The sequence below is a fragment of the Cervus elaphus genome, chromosome 33, assembly GCF_910594005.1.
Source record: "Cervus elaphus chromosome 33, mCerEla1.1, whole genome shotgun sequence".
In the NCBI taxonomy this organism is placed as follows: Eukaryota; Metazoa; Chordata; class Mammalia; order Artiodactyla; family Cervidae; genus Cervus; species Cervus elaphus.
In genome coordinates this window covers 2678276-2704938 of record NC_057847.1, presented here as the reverse complement: position 1 = coordinate 2704938, position 26663 = coordinate 2678276, and the positions used below count along the sequence as shown (strand labels likewise).

Genomic DNA, 26663 nt, shown 5'->3' with positions numbered 1-26663 from the left:
TTCTGTCTTTGAAAGAGTTAGAGAGAATTGGTGTTGATTCTTCAGTGTCTGGTACCAGTTAAGCCAAACGGTCCTGGTTTTTTGTTGTTGTTGAGAGGTTTTATTTATTTACTTTTGGCTGTGCTGCTTGGCCTTTTCTCGGGCTGTGGATAGCGAGGGCTGCTCTCCATCTGCCCTGTGGGGCTTCTCTTGTTGCAGAGCGCAGGCCCAAGGCATGTGGGCTTTAGCAGTGGCGGCACAGGGCCCAGGAGTTGCAGCTCCCGGGCACAGTAGTTGTGGCGCACAGGCTTGATTTTTCTGAGGCGTGTGGAGTCTTTCTGGTCAACAGTTGAACCCATGTCTCCTGAATTGGCAGGCGGATTCTGTTCCACTGAGCAACCGGGAAAGCCTCTCAATCTGTTGATAGCTATTTGATTAGCGATTCAGTGTCTTCACTTGTTTTAGGTCTGTTCACATAGTCTACTTGAGTCAGGTCAAATAAATTCAGTGTTTCTAGGAATTTATCCGTTTCCTCTAGGTTAAATAATTTATTAGTGTACAGTTCATAGTGCTCTCATGATTCTTTTTATTTCTGTAGGATTAGTAGCAATCTTCCCACTTTTCATTTCTGGTTTTATTTATTTGTATCTTCATTTTTCTTGTTTAATCTGCTTAGTTTGTCAGTTTTGTTGACATTTTTCAAAAAAAGTCTGGTTTTGTTGATTCTGTTGTTTTCTGTTTATCTCTGTTCTAGTGTTTGTTATTTCCCTTCTGCTACCTTTAGGTTTACTTAGTTCTTATTTTTCTAGTTCCTCCAGGTGTAGTCAAGTTGTTTAGTTGTTTTGAGATCTTAAGTATGCATTTATAGATTTAAATTTCCTCTTTAGTACTGTTTTTGCTGCATCTCTTAAGCTTTGATATATTGTATTTTTGTTTTCATTTGTTTCAAAGTGTTACTTTTGGTTATGATTTTTCTTTCTCTGTCTTGTTAAGTTTTCACATACTTGTATGTTGTTTAGTTTTCACATACTTATGACTTTTCTAGCTTTTGTTATAATTTCTAGTTTCATTCCACTGTGATCAGAGAATATAATTTAGATGATTTTAGTTTCTTTCAGTTTATCGTTTTGTGACCTAAAAATACTACCTCTCTTGGAGGGTGTTCTCTGTGAACACCTTGAGAAGAGTGTGTTTTCTGCTGTTTTTGTATAGAATGTCTCTTCATGTCTGGTAAATCTGATTAATTTATAATGTTGTTCTTTGCTGAAATTTTTTAGATACTGCAGCGCCAGTGTTCTAAATCCAAATCAAAGAGCAAAGCTTTCCTAAGCAATTTGATTTTGCCAGTCTTTGTGCCTACAGGACCCATTCAGAAATATGCACCAGACTCTGAGTCAGCATCTGATTTCTGTGGACCTCATTAGCAACTAAACATTGCTTTTAAAAATCTTGAAAGTGTATCTTCCTCTAAGGTTGCCTCTATTTTCCTGTTGTCTCCGTTTTTTTCCAGAGACTCTAATAGGTAAAAGTCAGAACACAAATTGTTAATTATGGGGGCTTCCTCTGTTAACAGTACTGACTGTGAAAAGCCAGGGAGTTGTGTTCAATGAGTACATATCTATCTTTGTTGCTTTCTCTAATCAAGGCGATTCTCTTTCATATAAGAAATCATTAGCATATAATATTTTATATTAATTTTTCTGTATACATCCATGTACAATAGCCACAAAATACAAATCACCTTAAAAAAGATTCTCCTTTTTTCCTTATTGCAAAATGTATTCAAACTCTTAGCAGCAAATTCAACATTTACAGTGTTAACACTATAGCTGTTTGGGGAGATACCAGCTGGAATGGAACCCCCGCCCCTTCTGGGGCCTCACAGAGGCACTCCCAGGTTGAGAAAAAGACTATTTTCCCTCTAGTTTATTTAAAGCTTTACTCCTGACCTGGGAGTTGAACAACTTTTTTTTCCTCCTTCTTGGAGGAGAGCAGAATATAAACTTTAAATTTTTCACCCAACCAGGCCCATCTTTGGGAATGTTTGGGGCCCTTTTCTGTCCTACCTGGAGAGAGAACAAAAACCACAGGGTTACCAGGGGTGTGCATACCACTCCCTCAGGCCAGCATGCTGATTCCTGGGGTTAAATTTACTGTTTTCAAATACATTGGTAAATTTTACTTCTCACAGATTACAGCTCAGCTTCTATTTTATACTGTGAGTGTTTCCATGGCCTCCAGGGACCAAATTTTCATCATGTCCTACTCCTTCATTTTCTCTTGTACCGGACAATGGTTTTGCAATATTTGAGTGAGTCCTCATTGTTCTAGCAAATCCTGTTGCTGCCATCCCTGTGTTAGGGTTCCCAAGACCACCTCCGGTTTTAATGATTTGCTCGCAGGCCTCACAAGACTCCAGCTATAGTCATGCTTAGGGCTGAAGGTTGTTACAGTGAAAGAGTGGAAAGCAAAATCAGCCGTGGCACATAGGTGAAGTGTGAGAGAGACCGGACACTCATCCTCTCCTGGTGGAGACACGTGGAGTGCACGTAGTTCACCTAGCAGAGAGCTGTGACCATAATGCAAAGTGTAGTCTTTACGTACAGGGTGTGGAGACTTGGCCTCCTGGGCTTTCACTGGCAGGTCGTGTAGGCATCTCTGCCTGGCCCTTGAGTAAGCTTCGGACCCCCCGGAAAGAAGCAGATTTTATCAGAGACCATGTTGTCTGTGCAGTTTAGGCCTAGGAATGGCTTGGCTGTTAAGGACTGATGGGAGCCTTCACGAAACCCAGGTTCCCGAAGGCCAGCTGAGGGCCAGCCCTGTAAACAGGCTTTTCTGGGGACAGCAGTATTAGGCCTTCTTTATCAGCTCTTTTCTTCACAGTACCATAATTAAAGTTTGTTAATTTCTCACAGTGTTAAACATTTAGATGGTTATCATTTGTTTTCCTGTTCTAATAAAAATATGAGTAATGAGTGTCTCTCTAATCATTTTTGCTTTTTGGAGTGGATCATAATTCCTGGAGATAGAGTAAATATCTTTTCTGAGAATTTCTAAAATCTTATATGTATTTCTAATACATATTTATATATTTTGTCCTCTCCTTACCTTTTAAAAGTGTTAGTTCTCATCAGTAAATTTTTCATGGTATTTGTTGTATTGGTAAAAACTACACTATAGATTATTTATTTATTAAAAAAAAAATTTATTTATTTATTTATTTATTTTTTCAGTGGGTTTTGTCATACAGATTATTTAAATTATCATCTTCATTAATACTTAACTACTTCATCTGCTGTTTCTGATGCTCTGATAGGCCCTAGTTGTGATAATGTTGAAGAAGACATGAATGCTTCTGCCCGAGGAGCTTCTGCTACAGTTTTGGAAGAGACACGGAAGGAAACAGCCCCGGTACAGCTGCCAGTTTCAGGGCCAGAGTTGGCCGCCATGATGAAGATTGGAACCAGGGTCATGAGAGGCGTGGACTGGAAATGGGGTGATCAGGTCCTTAGAGATTTGAGTTAAACGCATTAGCCATACATTAGTCACCTTCTGCGCATCCTGACCTGCATGCGATGAGTGGGTGGAAACTGGAATAAATACCTACACTCAAAGACAGGTGTGATCGACAGGTGATGTAGTTACCAATTCCTGGGTGGGTGAATAGAATCTCAGAACCAGTAGAGAAAGCAGCTGCCTGCTCCAGGGCCCTTGAACAGGACCACATCTTAGAGGAGTAGCTGCTTGTTTTGGGAAACTCCTGGCCTAAGCTTGATTTGAGGCCTGGAGCAAGAGTGAGGGTGAGCAGGAGAGAGTAAACCACATCTGAATAATCATGTCGTGGAAGCTCTGACCCTGCCTCTGTGAGCTGATGGCCAAGTGCCAGTTAGGTGTCCTGACCCAGCAGCTACAGGTATCTGCGTGGGCAGTGTCCGTCCTTCCCCTTTGCCCCCCACACCTTGCTCCCATGTGTGTGTCGGGTCTCCCCGAGAGGAGGTTGGGACTGGGCTCTGCGCCGTTACTGCAGCGACGGGCTAGGCCAGTGCTCATCCTCCTGTGACGTGGAGCATGCTTGTCACGTCCAGGCTTTCTCAGCTTCACTCTTAAGCGTGTAGCTCCTGAGAACCGTCTCAGAAATCAGTGTATCTAGAACAAACAGCAGCATGCTGAAAACAGCTTCTGCTCGTAGAAATTACAAGTAGAGTTTCAGTCTTAAGATTTGAGGGAAAATTGAGGACTGAAAGGGAATGAGGAGGTACTGGTGCTTGTTTGGGGTTCCCAACCCTGTGAAGCCCCGTGAGGGATCAGAGGGGCCGGTGAGCAGGTGGCAGAAGCAGGCTGGAAAGTCTGCTGTCTGCGTTGGCTTTCAGAGGGTGCTAAGTGAGGTGGTTCTTTCCCCACCTACCGCTTTCGTTAAGAGTGTGGGCGTCACCTGCAGTGATGAAGTAGGCTCTGCGTGTAGGCGGGCTTGGAGCCCTCCGCTGACCTGAAGTCTGCGCAGCCCCCCTCAGGCCGGGCTCCGTGAGGGGCCTGCGCCCCCCTGACCGGTCTGTGCTCTGGCCCTCTCAGGACGGACCCCCTCCCGGCCTGGGCCGTGTGATCGGCGAGCTTGGGGAGGACGGCTGGATCCGGGTGCAGTGGGACACCGGCAGCACCAACTCTTACAGAATGGGGAAGGAGGGCAAGTACGACCTGAAGCTGGCGGAGCCCCCGGTCTCGGCACCACCGTCCGCGGAGGACTCGGACACGGAGGACGGCTCCGGTGGGTGTCTGGGGCCCTGGCAGCTAGCTGTGCGCGTGTGCCGGCTGGCCTTCCTTCTGGGAGCAAGCTTTCCACGAAGGCCTGGCTGAAACAGGCCCAGGAGCAGGGCAGCTCCTGTTCCTCTCGGACATGGTGTGGTGGGGGCAGGTGAGGTGGCATAGAGCCTGCTGCGCCTCTTCCCTGCTGGGTCTGCTTGGGACCCCCGAGCCTGTGCCTCATGCCGTGGACATTGCCGCACCATGCCCTGAAGCATGCGTTTTCCCTTCTTTCACCTTCTCGCAGAATGTGTCACACAGTGTGCACTTATTCAGTACTTTACTGCCTTCAGTAAAATGAAGGTGAGCGTTTGGTGACCTCAGAAAGTTAAATCCTATCTATGAAGAGGCAGGATTGTAGGAGGAGGGTTTTCAGACATGTCTGAAAGGCCTTGGGAGACCAGTCTTGGTGAGACTGTCCAGGAGGCTGGCACTGATTTGGGGGCTCAGGTGTCTGCTGTATGCCTAGCGTGGCAGGCTCCCAAGGTCACTCTCATGGTGAGGAGAGAAAAGCCGAGAGACTGAGTTCCCTAGAGAGAGGGTGGTGTGGAAGGTGGGCTGGGTGTTCCGTGCCCATGTGTGTGCAGGCTGCTCCGGGCCTGTCAGATAGAAACTGATGGCGCCTGTCTGGGGCACGTCAGGAGCAGCACACGGGAAGCTGTGTGGCCCCCCCGGGTAGTTGATGCCCGTTTGTTATCGCTGCATCTGACAGTGTCCAGGCCAGTTGTCCCTACTCCTGCCTCTCTGCCAGGGGGTTTCACTTGTGAAGTTGGGGCCTGAGCAGGGTTGGCCAAGTGACAGAAGTTGGTCCGGTTCCACGTGTGTTCCTTATCAAAGACCCAGTGATCTGTACATGTGCGCACCTGGCTTCCCTTCCATGGAAGCGCCCACCTCATACTTGTCCAGGGCACAGCCAGCTTATTGGCGGCCAGCTTCTCACATTTAAGTTGTTTTTCTAAAGAATGAATCCTTGAAATTGTTTTAGTGTTTCTGAGCTGTAGGATGAGATTGCTTTAAAAAATTGAACTGTAATTGAAAAGTCTTATTCCCTTCGATTAGGGTGCGTGTTCAGTGCATCCTGAATTCCATCTTTAATGTAAAGAACTGCTTCCCTTTCTACAGTAAGAGAGAAGTTTGTGATATTAAATCCCTTAAGTTACACGTAGAGGCATTTTCCAGTTTATTTGGAAGTATAGTTCCTTATTTTGATTCTTTTTTTCAGAAGCTGAACAAATTGAAAGGAATATTCACCCCACTGCAATGATGCTTACCAGCACTGTTAATTTACTGCAAACTCTTTGTCTTTCTGCTGGAGTCCATGCTGAAGTTATGCAGAGCGAAGCCACAAAGACCCTCTGTGGGCTGCTCCGAATGTTGGTGGAGAGTGGAACAACAGACAAGACATGTATGCAGTGGAGAGTTGTGGGCCATAGAGTCAGAACTGGGCTGTCAGTTTGGGGGTGTGTGTGTGTGTGGGTGATTGTGGGGGTATGTGTCGGTGTGGTGAGGCTGCTGTAGTGAATTAGCACAAACATGGTAGCTGTATTCTCCATTATCAGCATCACCCTCCGCAGCGGTACGTTTGTTACCGTTGATGAACCTGCATTGATTTATCATTAGCACCCACAGTTAGTAGTTTACAGTGGAACTCACTTTTGGTGTGGTACACTTTGCAGGTATACATGGTACCACAGACATGACCTGCCACTTCAGAGTACCACAGCCTGGGCAGTCTCAATAACAGAAATTGACTTCTTCACAGTTCTGAAGGCTAGAAGTTCAAAATCAAAGAATGAGCAGGTCAAGTTCTTTTTTGTGAGTCTGAGTGCAGGATCTGTTCCAGGGCCCTCCCTAACATCTGATGGTTTGCTGGCAATATTTTGGCATTCCTTGGCTTCCCTCATCTTCCCTTTGGCATCCCTCATCTTCAGATGGCATTCTCCCTGTGTGTGTCTGTCTGCAGATTTCTCCTTTTTATAAGGATGCCAGTTACATTGGATTAAGGATGCACCCTAATCTAGTTTAACTTCATCTAAACTTGGTGCATCTATTTCCAAACAAGGTCGCATTCTGAGGTACTAAGGATTAGGACTCCAACATGTGAATTGTGGGGGAACATAATTCAACTCTTAACAAAGGCTTAAAGCGACAACTTCACTTTCTCAGAATTCTAGATAGCAGAAGTCCAAAATCAAGGCATGCTCCTTCTGACACTCTGGGGGAAGACCCTGAATTTTTGCTTTTGTACCTCCAGGCTTCAGAAGTGTGGTGTATGGTCACATCATTCCAGTTTCTGCCTCATCTTTACATGAATGCCTCCCCTTTTCTTTTCTCCCTATTATAAGTACTTTCATTCAATTTTGGGTTCACCCTAATCCAGTATAATATCATCTCAATCTTGACCTTAATTATATCTGTGAAGAATTTATTTCCACATCTGACTCTGGGTGAACATGAATTTTCAGGGTACAATTCAGTCTACCAAAGTGTTTGAGTATGTGAATATGAGTATGTATAAGTGTGGGAGAAGTTGAGGAAGTGATTGGAGCAAATGTGTGTGTGTGCGTGCAGGTGTGAGTGTGTATACATGTGTGATTTTGAGATTGAGTGTGAATGTGCGTAATTGGGTATGTTTGTGTGAGTGAGACACCACTGTGAGAGTGGTGTCTGATGTGGGGTGCCAGGGCCTGTGCGTATGTGTGGGTGAGTGTGACTGAGTGAGTGGAACGAGTGTGTGTCTGAAGAATGGTGTCCCTGGCGAGCAGGGTCGCTGGACTGGGGAAGGGGAGCTAGTCTGGTGTCTGAGCAGGTCACATGGCATGCCCCCACCTCAGAGTCTCTGCCAGCCGGGAGAGTGTGGAAGCCCCAGGTGTCCAAGCGTGGAGACCCTGGAGGAGCAGACATGGTCACTGTCTCATGAAAACCTCTTACTCTTTTTCTAGTAATACAGCCTTCTTAAAACTTGGGCTGGGAATTTATGATGCAGATTAAATACAAACAAGCTCATGGGGGATATTTAAAACATGTGAAATTCACAAAGTGTGGTATTTGCTCTCCCACAGATAACTGCTACTTGAATTATAGATTGTTTTCCTACTGCTTAGAGATAGTACGTAGATGAAATTCCTTAACGAGTGTGAATTTACTCCATGTACCTTAGAGATTTTAAAATGTAACGTGTTCCTTGAGTTAACTGGCAAGTATTCTGTTCTTCTCACTTAAGAGTCAGTGATACTGTAGTGTATTTGTAAAGGAGCTTATCATTGAAAATAAGTGATGCGGGTGAGTTGAAGGCAGAGAGGCTGTACCGAGTGCTCCCTGTCGGAAGGTGGGTGCGAGCTGACCGGTCTTGCTCTGCCAGCCTCCCCCAGCAGGCTGGTGTGCCGGGAGCAGCACCGGAGCTGGTGCACCCTGGGCTTCGTGCGCAGCATCGCCCTCACCCCGCACATGTGCGCGGCCCTCAGCTCCCCGCCCTGGATCTCGCTGCTCGTGAGGGTCGTGGAGGGACACTCACCGTTCACCGCTGCCTCCCTACAGCGCCAGGTAACTGCTGCCACACTGGTCCACGCTCACTGTGGGTTTTGGGATTGAGAGCCCCATCAGCATTGGTATCAGGCTGGCCATCGTAATTAGGTTCCTGAGTGCACAGAAGAACTAACACGGTGGATTTTCTAGATACCAGTGCATACTAAGTCTCTTCAGCTGTTTCAGTGCTTTGTGACCCTCTGCACTGCAGCCCGCCAGGCTCCTCTGTCCATAGAGATTCTCCAGGCAAGAGTACTGGAGTGGTTGCCACTTCCTACTCTGGGGGATCTTCCCAACCCAGGGATTGAACCTGTGTCTCTTATGTCTCCTGCATTAGCAGGCGGGTTCTTTACCACTAGGGCCAACTCGGAGTCCCTGAGACAAGAGGCTAAAGATATTGATTATTTTAAATTGATGAAGTTGTTAAGCCTTAGATGAGTTGCTTTTCTATGACCAGCTGCTCTCATCTTCACCATAGTGGTGGTATACTTGTCTTGAGAAGATTTAAACTAAAGAAATTATTTTTTAATTAAATGAGTATCTGCATATGTAATGTAGCTTATTTTTTTAACCTGATAATTCATATTATTAACCAACTTTCAGGTAATTATGTGGCTGTAAAATAATATTAGAATTTTCACACGATTAATTGCATTACAGGAACAAAAATTAAAATCTTTTTACCTCACAATCTGTCAGGTAACGGCTTTCTTTAATACTTGCTGTTTTCAATCACCTTTATCAGATCTTAGCTGTGCATTTACTGCAAGCAGTGCTGCCGTCATGGGACAAGACAGAGCGGGCCAGGGACATGGAGTGCCTTGTGGAGAAGCTCTTCGGTTTCCTGGGCAGCTTGCTCACCACCTGCTCTTCGGATGTCCCGTTCCTCAGAGGTGGGCGGCTCTCCCCCTTCCCGGTGTCCTGGGTGAGCAAGCAGGGCATCACGTAGCCCTTCCTTCGTGTGTGTTCTGCAGAGTCTGCTCTGAGGAGGCGGAGGGCCCGCCCGCAGGCTTCCCTGACCGCTACGCACAGCAGCACGCTGGCGGAGGAGGTGGTGGCGCTGCTCCGCACCCTGCACGCCCTGGGCCAGTGGAACGGCCTCATCAACAAGTACATCAACTCCCAGCTCCACTCGGTCACGCGAAGCTGTGCGGGAAAGCCGGCTGACGGGGTGGGTGCTGCGCGCTCTTGCACGTCTGGTAGTGTTTCTCTGTAGAATGTTGTTTTGGCTTTCAGATTATCTTTTTAAATGCCATGTATTTTGTTCATGGGTATATTTTAAAATATTTTTTACTGGGAAAAAATTATTGAGGAAACTAATATAAAAAGTAAATTTGGCGTAATTGTGAATGTGTAAGATATGGGTAGCCCTCTGGGCTCTCCTCGAGTTCGCTGTCTGTCTGCACTAGGCCCTGATAGATGACTGCTTTCCTGATGGCGAGAGCCCGGAGGTGGGCAGCCTCATGGCAGTGCTGGCTGTCATTGGCGGCATTGACGGCCGGGTGCGGCTTGGGGGACAAGTCCTGCATGATGACTTTGGAGAAGGCACGGTGACTCGCATCACCCCGAAGGGCAGAATCACTGTGCAGTTCTGTGACCTGCGAACCTGTCGTGTTTGCCCGCTGAATCAGCTGAAGCCAGTGAGTGCGCTTGTGTTCATGTTGCTAGGTGGGGAGGTGAAGGGCTTTTATGTTAGAACCGGGAGGAACTTGGTTCTTGTAGTTGGGTCTGCCTTCTAGGTTGCTGTCCAACTTGAGGAAGACTGCCTTTCTCGCTCTGTTTGCATTCCATTCCTGTGGTTAATCGGGTCTCACAGGGTTGTATAGATTAGCAGTTCATGTGTCTTATTTTAGCCTTTAAAGACATGAAAGGGCATTAGTTACTTACAAGGTCTTGTGTAAGTATATTAATTGTATTTATTTTAGAATGTGAATTTATGAGATTTATTTTTTATTGAACAACTCAACTTTGAAAAAACCTAAAAATGATTTCTTTAAAATGATGATCTTTTTTCATGTAGGAAATGCTTAATTACTGTGTTGAGTGACATGACTCTATTCAGCAGGTATTGTCATCTTAAATCTGTGAACTGGGGGTCCACTGGGAAAGTGAGTGAATTATGTTACTTTGTGTAACCTAAGTGAAAGTGAAAAAGTGCCGTTTTACTGTATGTTTCAATAAAATGCTGTTTTTGATTATTATAGGAATATATGCATCTCATAGAAAATTTAAAATGTATAGAAAATACTTGAGAATAACTACCACCATCATGTAATTATTGTTAAAAAGTTGACAAAAAATTAATTTAGGTTATATTTACTATACACGTAGGTCTTTATCTTACCTTCAGGGTCCTCTTTCAGCATTGTTTTCAGATGTAACAGCAGTTTTGAGTCCATGTGTGGTTTTAGAGTGAGATCCCTGGCCGTGCTGACTTTGAGGACGCTCGCTCGTTCCTCTCACTGGACACACTTTGAAGGTCTCTCTGTGCTCTTCCTGCAGCTTCCCGCCGCGGCGTTCAGTGTCACCAACCTGCCCTTCACAGAGCCCATGCTCTCGGTCTGGGCTCAGTTGGTGAACCTCGCTGGAAGCAAATTGGAAAAGCACAAAATAAAGAAATCACCTAAACAGGGTTTTGCAGGTCAGTACATGTGCTTCATGATGAAACGGCTACAGTCTTAACTAGTGTTTGAGCAATGTCTGTTCTTTTGTCAGTAAGTTCTTTCATTGCTGAAGCCTTTGTGTTCAGACGGAGTGGCCATTGGTTGAGCGATGGTGGGAGTGGTGATGAGAGTGTGTGATACAAAGGATGATGCTGTGGTGGGGGTGGCACCTGGGGAGCACCAGGCCAGCGTATATTCTGAACACACTTTTTGAAGAGGAGTCTGTTTTCTCTCTCACTGCCCACTAACCCCGTCTTAATCACACCTTGGGACCTCTGCCTCTGGCCTCGTGACAGCTATACCCAGCAGGGCCTGCGTGCTTCGTCCTGCCTCACTTGGCATCTGGATGCTGGCCACCCACGCAAGACCAAGGCCACTCGTGCTTAAAATACTCCTCTTCCACTGCTGTCTTGATTTTCTTTACATTGCTGCTCACATGTTCTTTGAGAGTTCTTCTCCCTGACTATTCTTTGCACATTGGAAATCCTTGTGGTTTCATCCATAATTTCTAGCTCTTTAGGGCCACTCTTCTTGAGTTTTCTCACCCATTTCTCCCATCCCTGTAATTGCTGCTGTAGGATTAACGATAGTGAACACTTAACTCTGGATCTCCAGTTCACTTATCTGGCTAGAGGGTCAGGTGCAAGTAAACCATGGCATGTCCACAATTCAGCTAACTTTGTCCCTTAGCCACTGTTTCCTGTCACAGTGAATACACCTGTCTGCCAGGTATTGGAGCTTGCCTCTCACTCTTCCATGCCCTCCCATCCCTCATTCCCACAGCTCCATGCTGCTGTCCATGACCTCTAGCATGTCTTGCTTTGGAATGCTGCAGCTATGACTATAGTCTCAGTCTTCTTGTGGGCTGCCTATATCTTTGTAGTGGCTTCCCTAGGCTGTTCCTCAGTCAACTCAGGGACATTACTGCAGTTGTTGGGTTAGATAAAATTCTAGAGCTATCAGGGAAGCCCCAAGATTCTAGAGAGTGCTATGATTTTGATGAGTTATAGAACTGTATGTTGTAAGTCTCTGATAAAATTGTCTCATAGATGTTTTGGCAAGACAAGAAAGTATTTTATTTGTGATGTAGGTATCTGGTTGAAATTTTAGCAATTTAGGAAATATTTGATTATACTGGTGATAGTTATGGAAAAGGAAATGGCAGCCCATTCCAATGTCCTTGCTTGAATAATCCCATGACGAAAGGAACATGGTGGGCAACAGTCCATGGGGTTGCAAAGAGTTGGACACAAGAGAGTGGCTGAGCATTCATGCAGCAGTAGCTAACATGATTCTTACTATGTTAAGCCATCTAATTGTCACCCCTACCCAAGGTAATGTGTAGGGAGCAAGAAGGGGAGAAGACCTGGGGCGGGTAGAGCGTGCTTCCCCACAACACGGGGAACGGCAGGTCTTGCACTGCAGACAGACTCTGACGTGATCCGCTGAGTCCCTCAGGGCAGGACCTGCTCAGGGCTGAACGCCAGCTGGGGTGGTGTGCCCCAGCAGCATGTGCCTCTCCTGCTCAGTGCTTTTTCCCCCACAGGACAAGTAGACTTGGACCTGCTGAGGTGCCAGCAGTTAAAGCTGTATATTCTGAAGGCGGGCCGCGCTCTGCTTTCCCACCAGGACCAGCTCAGGCAGATCTTGTCTCAGCCCGCTGTTCAGGAGGCTGCAGCTGCCCATACAGGTATCTTTTTAAGGAGCTCTTGTGGATCTGTGAGAAAGGCATACTCCAGTAGAAAACAGGCAAGGGACGAGAAAGGGAGAATACAGATGGCGTCTGTATGTACAAGGAAGATGTGCAGTCTGGCCAGTAACTGATGAAAAGTGATAGACAAACCTTAGGGGACTTGGTGGGGAGGGAGGGAAGCAGTGTTCTCTTGCCCCAGTATATGAGATGTGGCCTGAGGACCAGTAGCATTGATGACACTTAAGAGGAACATGTAGAAATGTGGACTCTCAGGCTGCATCCCAGAGCTAAAAAATGAGGATCTGCATCTTTAATAAGGTGGTGAAGTGGTTCATATGTGCACAGAGTGGCACCACCCTAATACTTTGCTATGCTAGTGGGGATTTAAGTTGGTACAACCATCTAACAGGCATTTGAGTAAACGTTAGACTTTAAAATACATGCATTTGTATATTCATTGCTTAACAATTTGTCTTGTGGGAATTTATCACATGAAATGATGTCATGGTGCTGACATCTTTTTACATCTCATCTGTAAACACGTGTTACATGTTTCCAGAAGCTCATTATAGCTTTTTTTGTTGGTGTTATTTTTGTGCTGACACCCGAACACCCATTATTAGGTGGTGTACCCATGTAGTGGGATACCATGGCACCATTCACAAATGATGATACATATATAGGTTTAATACCATGGAAACATGAAAATGATAAAAAGATATTGCTGTACATATGTTTGTAGATTTGCATTCATCTGCTTACCAGAATAGTGATAGTAGAATTTCATCTGACTTTATTGTCTTTGTACTTTTCTGTATTACCTCAGTTTTCTGGAGTGAGCTCATTTCACTTTGAATAGAAAAAAAAAAAAAGCTATGAAATATGTTTTTATTATCTCCTTTTGAAAGACATTGTGGTAAATATTATGGAAAACAAGATCGTCTTTGTTTACGATTTACTGTCTGGAGTCAGGGTGCGGAGAGAAAATGAAAGTAGATGGCACTGTCCATGGTCTGGGCCTGTGTGCTGTAAGACGAGTGAGCACAGTTTCACGGGCGTCCTGGGGTGCTGGAGCTGAGGACTGGGGAGGGCAAGCAGCATTTGGGGTGTGTGGCAGCCCCTGGCTGCAGGGGTAAGGAGTTTCCATCCTGGGGGAGGAGACAGTAGGAGCAGAGGCATAAGCAGTGAATAATTGGGTACTGACCTTTGCAAGGATCTCAGGACTTATTGATGAATATGGGGCTAAAGCTGGGGAGAGGTCAGTTGAATCATGTGATAGAGTGCAGTGGCTGCCAGGGTGAAATGTAAGGCTGGGAATATGTGGCAGGGCCTCACATGATAAGGAGGATATTCAGGATGACAAATATGGTAGTGAGTTATAGGAGTATTTGAAACTGGGAGATCATGAAGATGGGGAAATTGTGTCAAGTGATAAAGTGTCTTCCAAGGGAAGGCATGAAAAAATGGAAAGAAAGTACCAGTAGAGACTGTGATGCTATAGTCTTTTTAGATGATGACCTCTTGGAAAATCATTGAAAAGTCAAAGGTGGCTAATGTTTCAAGCTCGAGTTATAGGGAAGACAGGGAGGAGTGCTGTTGACAAAATTAGAAAGTCCAGTGGAGTATGTGGTGTTTTTCCTTAACTTAAGAGTTACGTTTCCTTGACTTAGGAATTTAATTACAGCATGCTGAGTATGAAGTAAATGTAATAAAAGTGCAGATTCATTCTTGATTAGACATTAAGGACCTTGAAGATAAGCCACAACTGTAGAGGATTAGGGAACCAGAGCCCAGGAAATTGGATTGACTGTTCTGTGGTTATCCCACTGAGGAACTATGGCAGCACTGAATCAGGATTACCATCCCTTACTTGGGGCAGAACAGGGGCTCCAGATGGAGCTGTCTAGAACAGGGCTTTAAGGAAAACACCACAGCCACCTGTCTTATACAGTTTGTGGGAACATAGCCCCTAGCTGCACCAGCTTGTTTACGTCATCTCTGGCTGCATTTACGTTTCAGTGGCAGAGTCGAGTAGCTGTGACAGATCCTATGGTCAGTGAGCCTAAACTGTTCACTCTCTGGCACTTTGAGAAGATTTACAACCCCTAGTCATATTTGGGTTTGGTGTCAGGTTATAGTCTGAACAAGGGTTAACAAAAGCTTGGGCTGGAGATACGTACTTGGGGGTTTCATAGAAGGGGTTTCTGCAGAAATGAGTGTACACCAAGATGGCAAAGGCAAAGAACTGGACTAAGGGCAGTAATCTGGGAAGTAGCTTTGGTTGGCTTTAAAGACACAGACAGATGAGTTAAAGAAGGACTGAGGCCAGAAAGTAGGGAGTGAAAAACCCTTGAAGATTTTGCTTGCCTAATGCTTGATTAGGTAGAGGTCATGTCTGGTCTAACATGACTAGTGCGCTGTCTTTCACAGTAAAGAAGTGTGTGTGGTTGAAAATGCAGTGTCACTGTGTTTTGTTTTTAAACTCAGATGATGGAGCAGCTGTATCCCCTGACCTTGTGGACATGTCTCCTGAAGGGCCGCAGCCCCCCATGACCCTCTTGCAGCAGTTATTGGCCTCGGCCACCCAGCCGTCTCCTGTGAAGGCCATATTTGACAAACAGGAGCTTGAGGTATGGTCAGTAGACCTGGTCATTTTAATCTGCTGCATTAAACTATAAACAGCTTTTCTGTGTGTGTGCCAGAAGTGTATTCTCTTAAGGATATGGTTTGAATTTTAAAAGATATGCCAAAATAATTCTCATGACTAGGTAGGTTTTAACCGTGTCTGTCATAGAGCACTGTGATACTAGTCAGAAAGTGAATGAGTTAAAAGTTTAATCTTATTTTGAGTTTCTGTGAATTGTTTGTAAAAATTAACTAGATTCATCATGAGTTAATGCTCAAGTATTCATGGAGGGATCTTTTTCCAGGAAGTATTATTATTGAAAGAGCTCTGTTAGACCTAGGAGTACTGTATGGTGCTTGTTCATTTGTTTCACTCACTCCAAAGCCTTTCTCGAACTTGCCCGGGCTCTCAGCCAACACCCTGTTTTGGAGCATGTGCCCTGCACCGCACACATGGTGGGCTGAGGGGGAGGGGGCCTGTGGGCGTGTTCCCATAGAAGAGCCCTGATAGGACTGAGTATGGCCCACCACATGGAAGACTAGATATTTTAAAAAATCTTTTTTGCTGTGTACTATATTAAACATTCTGGAAAAAAATATCAAAGACAGGAGTAAAATCTTGAGCAGACAATTTGGCAGGTGGAAAATACCCTAGTAGAATACTCAGAGACTAAGACCCTGTGGGGAGCCCGCATCCAGAGTGAGTTGGGAAGCCAGTTGGGTGCAGACGGATTCTTGAGGAAACCCTGGGCATGGGGGCACCGGGGGAGGAGGGTGCCAGGTGTTCTCAGACCAGGTCCGAGTGCCAGCTACTCCTTAGGTCTGAAAACCTGGGATGGGAGATGGGGTTACAGTTGCTGCAAGGCAATGTTGCAAGTCATTTGTCAGATAACTCCTGCAGGAGGCTCAGGAATGAGGAGCTAATCAATGAAAAGGGTGTTGAGCAGTTGCAGCCCAGAGCCATGCTGGGAGGTGCCCAGAGTTGAGGGAAAAATAAGACTTGGAGGAAACAAGTAGACCTAGAGTCGTCCTTTATGAATCAGGAAGGGCTCTTGTTCCAGAGAGAGAGCTACGGTGGTTTTGTCTCCCTTGATTCTTTTTTTTTTTTAAAAGATTTATTTATTTATTCATTATTTGGCTGTGGTGGGTCATTTCTGCACGTGGGCTGTCTCTGGTTTCGGTTTGTGGGCGTCTTGTTGTGATGACTTTTCTTGTTGGGGAGCATAGGCTGTAGGTGGGAGGGCTTCAGTGGTTGTGCCTTGCAGGCAGTAGTGCCCTGGCTCAGGGGCTTTGACCCATGGACTTAGTTGCCCCATGGCATGTGGGATCTTCCCGGACCAGAGATCCAATTGCTGTCCCACATTGCAAGGTGGATTCTTAACCACTGGACCACTAGGGAAGCCCCTCTCCCTTGATCCTGATGGAAATTCAGGTGGCATTTTATTGCTCTGTGTGAAATGTCTTTTGTTTTCTTTTGTAGATGGTTCAGTACCTGGTAGTTTACTTCAGTCTTAAGGAGGTTGGTTCTAGACTTTTTGGTGATGATTTATCGTTTTCCCCTTAGTGCTGGTTCCTAGTCTCTAATTCTGAGAGATTTAGAACCTCTTCCAGTGGAAGCTTTTGTATCTTGACCAAAATGCTGAAACTTGGTTGGACTAGGATGGCACACCGTCTTAGCACTGGGTCTTCCAGCAGTTTCTTGTGGCTGGGATCTGCAGTCTCACATACACTCCATTTTGCAGTCAGCCAGGGATTTGCGGTTGCGCGTGTTGTGGCTCTCCCTCACCTGTCCTTGCTCTGGCCCGCTGCCGTCCAGGGACACTGCCCCTGGTAGTAGCTTGCCTGTGGGCTTCCCTTGTGCTCAAGGTTGCCCCATTCCTGTTTTCTCCAGGGTCTTCAAACAGTTTTTAAGAATATTTTGAGCAAAATTCATAATTATTAGCAAATCTGGAAGACCCAGCAGTGGCCACAAGACTGGAAAAGGTCAATCCTCGTCCTGATTCCCAAGAAGGGTAGTACTAAAAAATGTTCTGACCATTGGAAAATTGCACTCATCTCCCAAGCTAGTAAGGTCATACTTAAAATCTTGCATGCTAAGCTTTAGCATTATGTGAACCAAGAACTTCCAGATATCCAAGCTGGGTTTAGTAAAGGCAGAGGAATCAGAGATCAAATTGCCAGAATTCACTGGATCATAGAGAAAGCAAGGGAATTGCAGAAAAACATGCACCTCTGTTTCATCGACTACACTAAAACCTTTGACTGTGTGGATCATAACCCTGTGGAAAGCTCTTAAGGAGACAGGAATACCAGACTATCTTGCCTGTCTCCTGAGAAACCTGTATTCGGGTCAAGAAGCAACAGTTAGAACCCTGTATGGAACAACTGATTGGTTTAGGATTGAGAAAGGAGGCTATCTGTTGTCACTCTGTTTATTTAACCATTATGCTGAGCCATATCAAGAGAAATGCCAGTTACAAGCTGAGTTACAAGCTAGAATCAAGTTAGGCGGGAGAAACATCAACAACCTCAATATGCGGTTGATACCACTCTAATGGCAGAAAGTGAAGAGGAACTAAAGAGTGTCTTGATGAGTGTAAAGCAGGAGAAAAAACTTAAAACTCAATATTAAAAGAAACTAAGACCATGGCACCTGGCCCCGTTACTTTATGACAAATACTGACTTGTCTTTGGGAAGGGCGAGGGTCTGTTTCTCCCACCCCATCAGACCTCTCACCTCTGTTCACCTTGGCGTGTTGCTCACTCATAGCTCAGTGCTTCTGTGAAGTTTCCTTGGTGGACATTGATAGTTTGCTAACTTTTCAGGTAGACTGTGTATACTGAAGTAGAAGTTATTGGGTCATCGAATCTTTCCTCTTCATTAAACTGTGAAAGTTGTCTTTTTGTTTTTAAACATGTTTTATCCATTCATTTAAAAATACACATGTAAGCCTGGGTTTCTATATTTCTGCACTGCAGTTTGTCATAGTAGTCTGTAGTTTGCATTTCCCTAGACTCCTTAGTCCCCTGATTTACAAACTCTGCCTTCATTTGCGCAGGCTGCCGCCTTGGCTGTGTGTCAGTGTCTGGCTGTGGAGTCTGCCCACCCACTGAGCCCTGCGTTTGAAGACTGCGGCTCCAGTGAGGCCACGACCCCTGTCACTGTGCAGCATATTCGCCCAGGCAGAGCGAGGAAGCACAAGCAGTCTCCTGGTCCTGTTCTGCCCATTGTAGTTCAGCTCATGGAGATGGGATTTCCTAGAAGGAACATAGAGTTTGCGCTCAAGTCGCTCACTGGTGCCTCTGGGAATGCTTCTGGCTTGCCAGGTACTGTATTTTCCTTATGGGTGTTTGACGTAATGTGCCTGCCCTCCTGTTTGTAGGCTTCCCTTGAAATACTAATGTCAGAGGCCCCTTGGGCATGCAGGTGCTGTGGTCCTCACTGTGGTTGTGCTGTGTGCTTGCTCCTAGGCGTGGAAGCCTTGGTTGGGTGGCTGCTGGACCATGCCGATGTGCAGGTCACGGACCTCTCAGATGCAGACACGGGGTCTGAGGAATGTTCAGACGAGGAGGTGATGGAGGATGTGGATGACACGGCCTATGCTATGGTCAGTGCTTCCCTTGTGCCCGTCTGTTCTGAGTTCTGGATTCCTCTGCACTGCTCCATGGGGCCTCTCTGTGGTTCTGCCGGGCATGTGGCAAAGCTACTAAGGGCTGCCTGGGTTTTCTGTGCCTTAATTGCTTTTCGCTTTAACATCTGCTGGTGCTGGGCAGCCATTAGAGATGATCTTAGAAAATCATTATTTATAGGACATTTACTTCTGACTCAAGTGTGTTGTTTTATGGGATTGATTTGGAATTGCCTCAGAAATTTTCTGTACTTTCAGCTTTTGAGATTTATTCTGCTTACAGTGCTGTTGTTATTAGTCTTTTTTTAAGTGAAGAATTTTATAGTGAAAACATAGAATAATATTATATACTTTTTTAATATTATGGATTTCACTTACTACTTTCTTTTTAAGTAGGTTTATCTGGTTCACCATTTAAAAAAAAGTATTTATCTTTTGTAGTCCACTGGTGCTGTTGTAACAGAGAGCCAGACTTATAAAAAGCGAGCTGATTTCTTAAGTAATGATGACTATGCTGTGTATGTGAGAGAGAATATTCAGGTGAGTAATGGTGTTGGGCTGGAACCTTGATTGCTTAGGTTTTCATTCAGCAGATGTTTGAGCATCTCAGAGAGTCAGAGAGGGCGGGCACAGCAGGTACCAGGGGAGGAGCTGTGACTGGAGCAGAGGACAGAGGAGCAGAAGGCGTGCAGAAGGTGGCTTGCCCACAGTGGTGCGGCACACACATGTGCTTCTTGATTATCCCTTTCTGGACACTTCTATAATCTAGTTTTGCTTTTTTTTTTCTCTAAGTAGTCTTCTTCTTGCCATCTAATTGTAACTATTTAGCTATGCTTTTTGTGTAGTCCTTTTCAACCTTAAATTCTTTCTTTTCCTGTTTTAGTTCTTTTGTTATAGTTAGCATGTGTGTGTGCTAAGTGGCTTTAGTTGTGTCCGACTCTTTGCAACCCCATGGACTGTAGCCCACCAGGCTCCTCTGTCCGTGGGATTTTCCAGGCAAGAATACTGGAGTGAATTGCCAGGCCTTCCTCTCTAGTTAGTGTGAAAGTGAAAGTTGCTCAGTCGCTCTTGCGATCCCATGGACTATACAGTCCATGGAATTCTCCAGGCCAGAGTACTAGAGTGGATAACCTTTCCCTTCTCCAGGGTGTCTTCCCAACCCAGGGACTGAACCCAGGTCTCCTGCGTTGCGGGTGGATGCCTCACCAGCTGAGCCACCAGGAAAGCCCCAGAACACTGGAGTGGGTAGCCATCCCTTCTCCAGCGGGTCATCCGTCCCATTAGTATATTTCAGAGGAAATCTCAGAAATGGTCTCACTTCTCCTCTAAATAAGTCAGCAGCATGTATCCCTAAATAAAGGATTTATTTTTAACATACTGACAGTGCTGTTACTTAACATTGCCTAACAAAGTAAACAGTAGTTCCTTACTATTATCTCATTATCTAATTTAGGCTCAGATTTTCCCAGTTTTCCCCAAAAATGGCTTGTTATAGTAATTTGTTAAGATTTAGATACAAATAAGATCCCACACACATTTGGGTGATGTGTATTTTTAACCTAGAACCATTTTTCGCTCTTGTTTTTTCTTTTCATGCCATTTATTTATGACTAAAATTACGTTGCCCCACATTTTCCTCCCTCTCTGCATCTCCTGTAAAGTCAGAGTGAGGGCTGGAGGTTGGTTGGACTCTGGCTGCATCTTGGGAAAGACTGTATTGTATTATGGCCCAACATGCATTGTTACTTGTCATCTGTACCATCCAGTCTTTATTAATTGTCCATCTTGGAGCTTTAGTAGTGATTAATGGTATTATCTAGACCCATTAAGAAAGGTTGCATAATAGTGGTTTTCTAAATTTGTCATTCCTTCCAAATATATTAGCTAGAGTTCTGTACATTGTAAAAAACTTTCTTATCAACTCTTGTCACTGTAAAATAGTTTTTATAGGAAAGGCAGAATAGATGGTTGCTTTTTGTTTGTTTGTATTATGAATTTTCAGTTGTGTATTGGTATCCTGTACTATAAAAAGATGACCAAGAAACCTTTTTTTTTTTTTTTTAGGAATATATACATATATATATTTAAAGGACCTGATAGTTCCTTGTTAATCAAAATCAAAGTCTGACTACAGAATGACATGAAATATCTAAGTTATAGTCAACACAGGTTGCTATCCATGTTAACATAAACAGTGTATCACAGCATAAAAGCACACCCCAACTTGACTCTCTTAAGGTGCAGGGCAAACTTTAATTTGCTTATATGATGAGGTTTTTGGCTGTTATGAATTTGATATGTTTCATTCATTTTCCCTCTTGGTCAGGTTATTCTTTTGAGGGAGCCCGTTAATCTTTGATAGCTCCCTTGCTTTAGGGCACAAATTGATCCAAATTCATCTTGTGTATTTCCTGCCCCAAACATCAAGCCAGGCAGTTTTCTTAAGAGTCCTGGTACCATTTTGTGTAAAATGATATTGAGAGCATACTGGGTGCTAGAGGGGATTCTTTCTTAGGACTAGAATAGTGCTTCTTTATAATTGATCGTTTCACCTAATATTGGACTGTATTTTTAACTTAATTTTAGGTGGGAATGATGGTTAGATGCTGTCGAACATATGAAGAGGTGTGTGAAGGAGATGTGGGCAAAGTCATCAAATTGGATAGGGATGGATTACATGACCTCAATGTGCAGTGTGATTGGCAGCAGAAAGGAGGCACTTACTGGGTTAGGTATATTCATGTGGAACTTATAGGTGAGAACATTCTTTATTAAGTTCTTTTGACTTTCTTAATTAGATTCAGAGTTGCTGAATGAATGCTAATTATATTTCTTTTTTATTGGAATCTCTAGGCTATCCTCCACCAAGTTCTCCTTCTCACATCAAAATTGGTGATAAAGTTCGTGTCAAAGCCTCGGTCACAACACCGAAGTACAAGTGGGGATCTGTGACTCATCAAAGTGTGGGGGTTGTGAAAGGTAGTACTGCCTCGGCAAGGAAACTCCCAAGTGTTTAGCTTTTCATCAACTAACGTAAACTCTTTTTTTTTTCCATTCAAGGGCAGGAAAAACAAGCCTTATGATTTATACGTAGTATTCTTTTGCTTTTCAGTACTCTGTAGAGCTGCAGCACACCTGTTATTGGACAGTCAGGTGCATTAACTCATTGCAGCATGGGAGAGTGCATATCCTGGCAATGGGATGTCTTCATAAGTGGTGCAACAAAGACTGATGGAGTTTGCATTTGGTATTTTGGGGAGGGTTCAGGAAATTGGGGTAATTCTCAGAATGGATATCTTAATAAATACTGTTTGGAAGAGATAATGGACTCATGATGAGAGTATGTCTGGCAAGGAAGCAGTTGTTTATACTAATCAGGTTGGGCTTGTGGTTTGGATTAGATTGAACGTGACCGGATATGTTAAAAGAGTGGCTTTGTTTTTACCTCAGTCTGTTGCAGTCTCAGTGTGGCCTTGTGCTGGGGTTTTTTGAAGTTGTTCTGTCAATCCTGCCAAATGGCTAGCTCCCTCAGTGTTTTTCTCTCTCTTTTAATAAATTTAAGAAATGGCTTTGTGCAAATGATAGAAGTCAGCACCTGGAAACACAAAATTTTCCTCACTTTATGTTTAATATGATATTCTTGAGATTTCAAATCAAACATGGCACACTTTAAATGGTATACGTATCCATTTTAACAGTTGCATGAGAAATGATTAAGTATTTGTGTGGTTTTATCTTTAAATTTGCTTTCAGTGCCATTTTTCTTTGTTTAGTCTTCCTTGATCCTTGTAGGAAAAACTCTTACTGTATAGCTTAGATTAAAAATGGCCACAATGGTGGTACCTTCCCAGGGGACCAGGGGTATTAGTGTTTCTTAAGTTTACATAAGAACAGTGTAGCTTATTTAACAAAGTAGCTTATTTGACATTTTACTTTAACAGTTTTCAGTTTTGTTTAACAGTTTCTTAAGTGATTTTTCAAAGCTTTACAAATCAAAGCAAAGATAAATTTAAAGAATAACTTGATTTAGAAGTTAATATTTAGAGTAGTGTTCACTAAAGGGCAGTAGATATATTATTAACGTAATTTTTATTCCCTAAGATACTGAATGGAGTTTTTGCTTGCTGTAATTAAATGAACCTTCTTATTGTAGCAAATTTCAAACATATACAAAAATAGAGACTATAGTATAAAGAACTGCTGTGTACTCATCACCTGGCTTCAGCAGTTGACAACAACTGGCTAAAGTTGTTCATCCATGATCCTCTCCCTCCATTATTTTGAAGCTGATTCCCAATTGACATCATGTGTTAGTTCATGCAAAAGTGTCTTAGCATGCCTCTCTAAAAGAGAAGTACTCTGTAAAACAAAAATAACTATAATACAATATCACATAGCCAGGTATAGATTTAATTTTAATTTTAGGTTTTTGTTCGTGACAGAGATGTTTCAAACAATTTCTGTTTGTCCTAGCTTTCAGTGCCAATGGAAAAGATGTTATTGTCGACTTTCCTCAGCAGTCTCACTGGACTGGGCTGTTATCAGAAATGGAGCTGGTACCTAGTATTCACCCTGGTGTTACGTGAGTTTTTATTTTTATATTGCTAGATTTGTTTGGGAGGAATGATTTTCTTTGGAATTAAGTTTGATAGATGACCTCATGTTTTTCTTACCAACTCAATGGCTATTTTAAAAATAGGTGTGATGGCTGTCAGATGTTTCCTATCAATGGATCTAGATTCAAATGCAGAAACTGTGATGACTTTGATTTTTGTGAAGCTTGCTTCAAAACCAGAAAACACAACACCAGGCATACATTTGGCAGAATAAATGAACCAGGTATAGTAGACTGGTTATCTTCTCTTTCATCAGACTGTTATTAATGAGATAATTATTGTGGATACTTAATTTTGCTCTTTAAAGTTCATATTGGTGAGCACTAAACTATGTACACAGTGAGACAGGAAAGATGGTCCTGCCCACTTGATGAATTGCTGTTTTTTTTTTTCTAACAAGGAGTGGTCCATGGAACTAGAATAACAGTGTTGTTTGCTTGTATTTCCATAAAGAAGAGTAAGTGGACTCAAGAAACTAATAAATGTTTTGTTGGATAGGATGTGGAATTGGGTAGATGTATTTGTATGTCTTTTAGTGTGTTTGTGTATATATATATGTGTATATATATATTATTATGGTAAAATATATGCAACATAAAATTTGCCATTTTAATCACTTTTCAGTGTATAATTAAGAGAATATTGCACGCTGTCAACACTCAGTATTTTTAAGACTTTTTCACCATTTCAATATAGGAGTGTACCAATTAAGCAATAATGCCCATTCTTCCCTCCCTGGCGACCTCTTATCCACTTTCTGTCTCTGAATTAGACAACTCTAGGTACCTCATTTATAAGTGTAACCACACAAAATTTGTGTTTTTGTGTATCTGACTTATTTCACCTTAGATTATGTTTCTAGGGTTCATCCATGTTACATAGCGTGTATCAGAACTTAATTTCATTTTATGACTAATAGTCCATTGTATGTATATATCACAGTTTACTTATCAAGTCTTCTGTTAATGGATATTTGGGTTGTTTGTACCTTTCAGCTGTTGTGAACAATGTTGCTATGAACACTGATGTACAAATGTGTCCCTATTTGAAAACTAGGAGTAGAATTGCACGGCCATTCTGTAGTTATTTGTTTTTAAGGAACCATCAAAATGTTTTCCAAAGTGACTGTAGCATTTTACATTCCTGCCAGCAGTGTATGAGGATGCTGGTTTTTCCATATGCTCACCATTTTATTTTCTTCTTTTTTGAATTACAGCCATGCTGATGGTGAGAAGTAGTTATCTCACTGTGATTTTGATTTTTGAGTTTCCCTAGTGATAAATGGCACTGAGCCTCTTTTCATGTGCTTTTTGCTATTTATATATCTTTGGCAAAGAGGTGTGTCAATTCAGTTTCAAAACTTTTGATGTTAGTTTGTAGGAATTCTTTATATATTGTGGGCATCAAATCAGATATGTGATTTGCAAATATTCTACCCTTTTTCTTTTCACTCTCTTGATAGGATTCTGTGATAAAAGTTGTACCTTTTAATGAATTTTAATTTATCATTTCTTTTGTTTGCCTGTGCATTTGATGTCATACTTATTTCTGGGTCAACTTCAGAAATCACTGCTAAAGCCAGAGTTCTGAAAGTCAGTCCCTATGTTTATAAGAGGTTTATAGGTTGAACCACTTTGAGTTATTTTCTATACATAGTATAATATGTAATTTCATCCTTTTAAGTATGTATTTAAGTATGTATTAAGGCTGTATTTCAAATCCTGAAAGATGATGCTGTGAAAGTGCTGCACTCAATATGCCAGCAAATTTGGAGAACTCAGCAGTGGCCACAGGACTGGAAAAGGTCAGTTTTCATTCCAATCCCAAAGAAAGGCAACGCCTTTCTCAATGCTCAAAATTCTCCTAGCCAGGCTTCAGCAATACGTGAACCGTGAACTTCCAGATGTTCAAGCTGGTTTTAGAAAAGGCAGAGGACCAGAGATCAAATTGCCGAACACTGGATCATCGAAAAAGCAAGAGAGTTCCAGAAAAACATCTATTTCTGCTTTATTGACTATGCCAAAGCCTTTGGTTGTGTGGATCACAATAAACTGTGGAAAATTCTGAAAGAGATGGGACTACCAGACCACCTGACCTGCCCCTTGAGAAACCTGTATGCAGATCAGGAAGCAACAGTTAGAACTGGACATGGACCAACAGACTGGTTCCAAATAGGAAAAGGAGTACGTCAAGGCTGTATATTGTCACCCTGCTTATTTAACTTATATGCAGAGGACATCATGAGAAATTCTGGGCTGGAAGAAGCACAAGCTGGAATCAAGATTGCTGGGAGAAATATCACTAACCTCAGATATGCAGATGACACCACCCTTATGGCAGAGAGTGAAGAGGAACTAAAAAGCCTCTTGATGAAAGTGAAAGAGGAGAGTGAAAAAGTTGGCTCAAAGCTCAGCATTCAGAAAACTAAGATCATGGCATCCGGTCCCATCACTTCATGGGAAATAGATGGGGAAGCAGTGGCTGACTTTATTTTTTGGGACTCCAAAATCACTGCAGACGATGATTGCATCCAAGAAATTAAAAGACGCTTACTCCTTGGAAGGAAAGTTATGACCAACCTAGATAGCATATTAAAAAGCAGAGACATTACTTTGCCAACAATGGTCTGTCTAGTCAAGGCTATGGTTTTTCCAGTGGTCATGTATGGATGTGAGAGTTGGACTGTGAAGAAAGCTGAGCGCCGAAGAATTGATGCTTTTGAACTGTGGTGTTGGAGAAGACTCTTGAGAGTCCCTTGGACTGCAAGGAGATCCAAGCAGTCCATCCTAAAGGAGATCAGTCCTGGGTGTTCATTGGAAGGACTGATGTTGAAGCTGAAACTCCAATACTTTGGCCACCTGATGCGAAGAGTTGACTCATTGGAAAAGACCCTGATGCTGGGAGGGATTGGGGGCAGGAAGTGAAGGGGATGACAGAGGATGAGATGGCTGGATGGCATTACTGACTTGATGGACATGGGTTTGGGTGGACTCTGGGAGTTGGTGATGGACAGGGAAGCCTGGCGTGCTGCGATTCATGGGGTCGCAAAGAGTCGGATATGACTGAGGGACTGAACTGAACTGAAGTATGTGTATCCTGTTTTCCCAAAACTATTTGTTGAGAAGACTGTCCTTTC

General features: G+C 43.5%; 1 protein-coding gene across 5 annotated transcripts in view; it reads left to right on the top strand.

Annotated features, from left to right (window-relative positions):
- HERC2 (HECT and RLD domain containing E3 ubiquitin protein ligase 2) overlaps window positions 1-26663 on the top strand; it is a 239225-nt gene that overhangs the window by 118075 nt on the left and 94487 nt on the right. For 4 of the 5 annotated variants that reach the window (XM_043894731.1, XM_043894732.1, XM_043894733.1 and 1 more), the window contains 17 exons: window positions 3296-3483; window positions 4549-4741; window positions 5999-6181; window positions 8138-8319; window positions 9047-9194; window positions 9276-9472; window positions 9711-9941; window positions 10804-10942; window positions 12511-12654; window positions 15145-15287; window positions 18342-18609; window positions 18754-18890; window positions 19353-19451; window positions 21498-21666; window positions 21765-21890; window positions 23385-23493; window positions 23611-23750. In XM_043894731.1, the coding sequence (XP_043750666.1) occupies window positions 3296-3483; window positions 4549-4741; window positions 5999-6181; window positions 8138-8319; window positions 9047-9194; window positions 9276-9472; window positions 9711-9941; window positions 10804-10942; window positions 12511-12654; window positions 15145-15287; window positions 18342-18609; window positions 18754-18890; window positions 19353-19451; window positions 21498-21666; window positions 21765-21890; window positions 23385-23493; window positions 23611-23750 (2796 nt within the window). The remainder of the gene's footprint in view (window positions 1-3295; window positions 3484-4548; window positions 4742-5998; window positions 6182-8137; window positions 8320-9046; window positions 9195-9275; window positions 9473-9710; window positions 9942-10803; window positions 10943-12510; window positions 12655-15144; window positions 15288-18341; window positions 18610-18753; window positions 18891-19352; window positions 19452-21497; window positions 21667-21764; window positions 21891-23384; window positions 23494-23610; window positions 23751-26663) is intronic. The other variant, XM_043894734.1, reaches the window with a different exon arrangement.